The sequence below is a fragment of the Schistocerca gregaria genome, chromosome 4 (assembly GCF_023897955.1).
Source record: "Schistocerca gregaria isolate iqSchGreg1 chromosome 4, iqSchGreg1.2, whole genome shotgun sequence".
NCBI lineage: Eukaryota > Metazoa > Arthropoda > Insecta > Orthoptera > Acrididae > Schistocerca > Schistocerca gregaria.
Genome location: NC_064923.1, coordinates 249,434,111 through 249,441,064, shown reverse-complemented (window position 1 = coordinate 249,441,064; position 6,954 = coordinate 249,434,111). Strand labels below are relative to the sequence as shown.

Sequence of the window (6,954 nt, the reverse complement as noted above, 5' to 3'; positions counted from 1 at the left end):
AATTTTATTATGTAACTCCTGAATAAGAAAAAAGACAGAAGTATGGGGTGAGAATCAGTGGAGGAACAAAAGAGAGATGGCTAATTCATTAATATGAAAATTTCTTTTGAGATTTTTTCCTCTTCACACATACTCAAAAAATTTTCTTGATCAGAGCTTGATCATTTATTGTTGACTGCATCGGTATAGAAGCCAAGTCTCTGCTCGATCTCAACATTTGCCCAAACACTTTCCTGCTAAAAATATGGGCAGTGGTAGATGAAATCCAATCTATGACTGCAATATATACCATCTTTTTACTACTGTAGCAATGACTTTCTTTTTTTGATTTACACTAGAAATAATGGCAACAACTGCACTATTAGACATACAATCTATGGATTTTTTTAGCTTTATTTTTAGAAAATGCCTCCAGAAACCTGGACATATTACAACAAGGAATTATGATTTATTTCAACATGTACAAGAAACAGAGGTTTCTTCTTAAGTAAAGTTTGTATTATACATGCCACAACAGGTACATGTTTAACTTAGAGCAGTTACTAAGGGCAATTATATGAAGACAGGTATGGGGTACTAGGCCATCACTGGAAAACAGAAGCCTTAACAGTGCTCTGGTACAAAAATATCATACATTAACATTTTTTACTGCCTAATTTATGAATTCTGGTAATAAATGGGGGATCTGCGAGCTATGATCAGAGCTACATAATGGCATTACATTTTGAATCTTCGAACAGAAAATATTATTTCCACTACTGTTATAACTTGATGAGAAAAAATGGACAACTTGCCTACCATACAATTCACCTTGATCTTAAAACAGGTATTCTTGTTTTAACTGCCAACAGCTAAAATGCAATGTGAGCAACTCTTCACCTGAGGCCAGGAAGATTAGCCTTTTTAAGGCAGGAAACCTCATTTATAATGTTATGTGAAAATAGGTGTAAGACTGGGAGAATACTTCAGGAATGAATGATATGTTAATAAAAATGAGGAAATCTATTCATGTCTGGATAACAATCTACACTATTTTCATATCTGTTACAGTTTCATTTCACTGTGACTTTTCCTTATGTAAGTAAACTAAAACACTCAATAATACAAAAATTAAGGAGACTGACCGAGTATTTTCTTTTCTTGTCCTCTCAACAAGAAAGTACTAGAAGATTGTTTGCTGATCCAGTAATGGTTTTTATAACCTACAGCATGTCTATGAAAACATGATTATGATCCATAAAACCACGGCAAGAAAGTACAAAGGGAACCACATAAATTATTCACAAGGTGAAATATTTAGCATTGCAGACATACACACATTAACGTCGAGACACTGTTCTGGCTTTCAGAACTATTTGTTTCTTTGTTGGGAGGAGAACAGAATAAGTTGTGTAAGGTTAAAATGGCAAGGCAGGTTATTCAGACCCCAGGGTGAATATAAGTTACCTCCCCTTCCTCAATTAAAAGTTAGGATAGTGTTGTGTACTTTTGTGTGTGATTACTGGCAGTTATAAATATTGCATCCCCTGAAGGTGAGTACTAGTCAGCACTTCTATCTCATAACTGTAAAATTTTCTCAAGTGAATTTTCCATTCAGTACACTGTATCAGTGTACTCTTAATTTGCAAAATATATGAACATGATCAATCACACACCAATAAATTCCAGGATAATGAATTGTGGAGAAAAGCATGCATTTCTGTTAAGAGTGGAAAGAAGACAGTTAATGTAGGGACTGGGGGAGAAACGGATTGGGGGGGAGGGGGGTGGTGAGGGTTTCTAGCATAATGAGGTGAAGTACCTGCTCACATCACAGAACAGAAACTCTCAAATCATCATCCCACAATAGCAATTAAGGAATGAACATAAAAATTTGGGTTTATCATTCTCTTATATACTACACTTATTGCATGATGCAATGTCTACAATAAAACTACAAACTGCCTACTAAAGAATCAGCAATACAAGTACTAATTGTCACACATTATTACCTGTGGGAACTTATTTACTAGCTGACATTCTCTAAAGGCTTGCTGAAGATTGCTTTTAAATGTAATGCCACATGTCAGCAGCAGTTACATAAGATATACATCTTCCCTTATCATTGTTGATATTGGAAGAATGACTGAAAAAGTGTTATGCATAATCTCACATATGGCTCTACTGCTGACAGTATTGGTTTTACACAGAAAAAATAAAAGAATGTCAACTTGACGTACTTTCAACTTTGTCATTAGAAGGGGCCAAAATACAGACAGTTTAACAAGACTGAATGGAAAGTGAAGTCATGAACAGTCAGAACGCAAGTAGTTGCTATAGCTCACATATGTGAACATGTAGTGGGTCTATTTACAACCATTTTCAGTGAACTCAAACAGGGTACTAAAGAACGAAAACAGAACAGAGGATTCATATGCTACAAGAGTCACTAACACACAAATACTGACGTAAGTACAGTTATCATTTATATATAAACATATATAACCAACATACAACCAAGCTTCTTTAGAAAAAAATCTTTCTTCTACTGTTTTAATTATCTATCAAGTATATTTACAATAAAATACTGTATCCCCTGTGCCAGAATAAATAACACTATCTGAAATGAAAATGGAAGAATAAGATACCAATGTAAATAATTAAATTCTACATCCATGGAATATGAGGTCAAGTTTTATGCCTTATTCTCCATTAATGGCAAATTGTTTTGACTGATTTCAATGCTGGTAAGAGTTAGAAAGGTTCTTCTGAAAATGCTGTTTCGAGAAGTACAATGAATATTCTAACATCAAATTAAGCAAAGAAATAGCACAAACTGCCATACTGGAAGCAATAAACTGAACATGAATTTTTACAATTGTAATTTATTTCACTCTTTTAAGCTGTTGGGCAGGTTATGAGGCTGATTAAGAGATCATTAAATTACTGATCTCCCACGAAAGAAAACTTCTGATCTTTAATAAAACACTTTTCCTGACTGGTACTGAATATGGGTATTAGAAGGAAAATTGCAGACAAAAACAACACACATCTTTACAAACCGACAATGCTGCTTGGAAGTTTATCATCTTATGTATCTCAATAGATCAAACTCCACATTTCATTCTAATATCTATATTTTGGTTGTTTATGTTTTGATTGTAACTCGCTAATAGTTAGCTAAGCAACATCAAAATTTACAACTTCAATTTTCATACCAATTCCTGCAGCTAAAACACAATATCTTGCCATTAATTTCAATATGAAATACAGGCCAGATTAATAAGTGTAGTTTTTATTTTACAAATAGCATGACAAACATACTGAGAATATATAAATGATACACATCTTACAGTTTATTCTGTCCTTCTGGATGAAATATTGCTTCATACATGGCGGCAAATCAAATAGTAGAGCATGCACGTAAATTAAAAATTTAAAATAGTCTGTTGTGCAAGATTCAAAGAAGATAACCTTCTTAGATGTAAAACTGGCAACTATAAAATATTTGTGTTTTCCTCGAATACTCAAACTCTCTGAAATGAATGATGTACAATAATAGTCTACTACATAGCCCTTATATACAAAAAACAGTATGCAAATCAAGGAAGAAATGCAAAATAAATCACCTTCTAATTTCTATCAATGGAAATAATTATACAATAGACACTTTACTCAACATTCATACAAGTTAATCTCAAGTATTTACAAAGGAGTTGCAAGAAAGGATGTCCAACTATGGCCAATCACATGACCACATGTAGTTGCTTACATGTTACACCAGTCAAAAAACAAACATCTTACATCAGCTGAAAGTTTAAAAAATAGTCATCTCTGAAGAAATGTAAGAATTACCTTGAGGCAATTACACTGCCCTTAAATAATAGAGTAAGCAAGTGTTAAGAAGTAAATAAGTTATTACAGGTAAGACACTACTCACAACTCTAAAAGTTATGCGAAAGAATTTATATACGCAATTTCGTACCAGCAATTCAAAATAAATTAATATTTTGTCATCATTTCTGCAAGTTTACTGGAGAATGCACAGTTTCTAAAAGTTTCATACAGCTGAAGAAGTGCAGCTGTCAGTTTCTTCTTTTTTTTCCCGTTTGTATATATATATTTTTTACTTCTTTCCCAAGCACGATCAAATTCAACCATGTCAGCAGAATAAATGTTGTGACTTAGGCAAGTAACAATAAATCAAAGCAGTTTATTACTATCAATGATTTTTAAAAATTAATGATCTGGTGGGGAAATAAGAAAATAACAATATACATATTTCACACATAAGACTGGGGAAACGCCAATCAATAAATTATCATAACCATAATCATGTTACCACCTTATTTACAAACTCTGAAGATATTTTTGACGGTCTAACCACATAACATCAATATTAAGTATACGACACTCTTAAATAATAGTATCTACATGATCACACACATAAGTTCACTTTATATCACTTATACAAATGAACAGAGCTATAAAACATATTCATTTTAATAATATCTTCTTGTTCAGTTAATTTAGAAATTTTATTTAAAACCTGCAAGGATTTCTTATTTGTCAATTACTTGTAGAAACATGGAACTGTCCTTGACACATTTCCAATAATTACATAGAGTAATAATAATAAATTCATGTCATTATAATGACTCCTCAAATGCAGCCATTAGCTCACTTTGCATGTTCATGTCAATCTGCCTAGCCATTGCTTCTCGGCGGCGCCGTTCCTGTTCCCTTAATCTTTGTCTCTCCCTTTCAGCAGCCGCTTTGTCCACAGACTGGTGATTTGCACCCTCAGTGTCATCAATAGGTTTCATCTCTTCTTGTCGAGAAACTTGGTTATCACTGGTTTTTCTTGACTTTTCTAGTGAATCGTCATCATGTTCTTTCCTTTTCTCATTTTCTTGCCTCATCCTCTCTTTCTCGGCTTGTTCCTTTTTATGGCGACGAAGTTCTTCTTGTTCTTTGAAAGCTTGTTCCCTATCTTTCTTTTCTTTTGCTTGTTTCTTGAAGGCCTGGAAACTTTCCTTCACTGTAGTTTTGATGGATGATGATTTAGGCGCAGCAATGTTTTGTGGTGATGAAGCTTGGGCAAGAGATGACCATGAACTTGAATTTTTCAAACTTGTAGTCTTAAAAGCAGAAGCAAAGTTAGATACAGGAGATTTTGTAGGTTCTGGGGATATTTTCTTTTCTGCTTTCACAATGTGATTCATCAAACTGTCGTTCATGGGTTTGTTGACATGAGACTGAGGTAGAGATGAAGCATTTGGTTTATCTTCCTTTTTTGGGAGGTGGTCTGGTGCAGCTGGAGGCATATTTGTAACAGGGAGGGGATCAAATATTGATGGCATGGCAGTTTGCATATTAAGGCTGTTTGAATGATTAAAATTTACCAAAGGTGAGGTCTGGGGTTCCATTTTAACAGATGGCATAGCTGACATATTGGCAATGTGAGGGTAGCCATTGGTGGAATGCTGCTGTGAATTTATATTAGGTGAAGACATGGTCATATTCATATCAAATGAAGGATAAATACCAGTCTGTGATGTATGAGTGATATTTGAGGTTTGTGTTATGTTCTGGGAAAACTGAGAAAGTGGATTAGTTGGTGAAGTATTCATCAGTGGTACTGACACAGGTTGTGACACAGCTGTTTTGTCATAGTCGGAGGTGACAGGAATAGGTAACGAGGTGTCTGACACTGGTACAATAGGTGATGTCATAATTGAGGAAAGGGGCTCTTCTGCAACTGGAACAGCAGAAGCAGCATCAGAAATGGGAATGTTGGGCTTGGCTGTGTTGGAGAAGCCTGGGTTCACTTTTTTTGCCGATGTGGGGGATATCATTGGAGGCCGAACTAAATGAGGCAAAATATTAGATGGTTGTTGCTTATCCACTGTTGCTAAAGGGTCTGTGACAGGTGCCGCCTGCTGATTACTAGTGGTGGCATTATTAACAGGCGTAGGTGGTTTCCGAGCCAAATTCTGAGGAATTGTCTGTCCTGTGGTTGACATACTCAAATTAGTAACTGGTGGCATCACCGAACTTTCTGGTGCAGCAGGTGCTTCAGATGCAGGTTTCTGCAGATTCTGATGACCTTCCTTTTTTGTTTTCTTATGCTTCCCTCCCCTCAAATACCCAGGAAAACCACCCTCTGAGTCACTTGAGTCAGAAGAGCTACTAGAAAGGCTAGATGTACTTGAATCAGAATCGGAACTACTCGAACTTGACTGTGAAAGATTTGATGTTGGTCCTCCAACATCTAAAGATTTGTGTTCATCCTTCTTGGCATTTTTTTTAGCTGAACCTAACTGTCCAGATACATGCTGAAGCCTCTTTTCCAACTCCTGCTGCTTTTCTGCCATCTGTTCATCTTTTGACTTTCCAGCGACTTTTTTGTGAGGCTTTTTTCTCAAACAAGATGCAACATATGCTTCGAGCTCTCTAAGTGTGGATGGTTTCAATGTTTCAAAGTCAATTTCAATTTCATCAGGATTTGAATCACGTAATGACGGTTCACGAGACTGTATAATATGCACAACACGTCCCAGCTTGTCTCCAGGCAATTTATTTATGTCAAGACTCAACTGGCGCTTCTCATCATAAGACATTGGCTTTGCACTGTCCTCATCCTCTGACTCAAATGCTAAGGGGGCAGGTGCAGCTGAAGCCTTTTTCTTGCCCCTAGCTGACCTAGAATTTGCCTTAGGCCGTCGAGAAGGAGCACTGGCTGCAGGTGCCTTTCCCGCTCCACGTACTGCTCTTCCTTTAGTAGCTTTGGCAGGCGCTGGGGCTGGAACAACTGGTGCAGGTGCTGGAGTAAGCGGCACAGCTGGTTTAGGGGCAGTGTGGTGTAGCTCAGGTGGTGGTTTCACATCAGCTGTTCCTAAAGGAGCGCTTGGGATACTAGGTACTACAGGTTCTGTAACAGGTAAAGGTCTGGTTTCTTTGGCAACTGGTGCA

At 36.3% G+C, this 6,954-nt stretch overlaps 1 protein-coding gene across 5 annotated transcripts in view; it reads right to left on the bottom strand.

The window, feature by feature from the left end:
* Window positions 1–373: 373 nt before the first annotated feature.
* The window catches only part of LOC126365974 (bromodomain-containing protein 3-like), a 94,878-nt gene continuing 88,297 nt past the window's right edge, over window positions 374–6,954 (bottom strand). For all 5 annotated transcript variants that reach the window (XM_050008773.1, XM_050008772.1, XM_050008775.1 and 2 more), the window contains one exon: window positions 374–6,954. This exon is cut by the window's right edge and continues 1,767 nt beyond it. In XM_050008773.1, coding sequence (XP_049864730.1) covers window positions 4,629–6,954 — 2,326 coding nt within the window. In that variant the 3' untranslated portion in view covers window positions 374–4,628.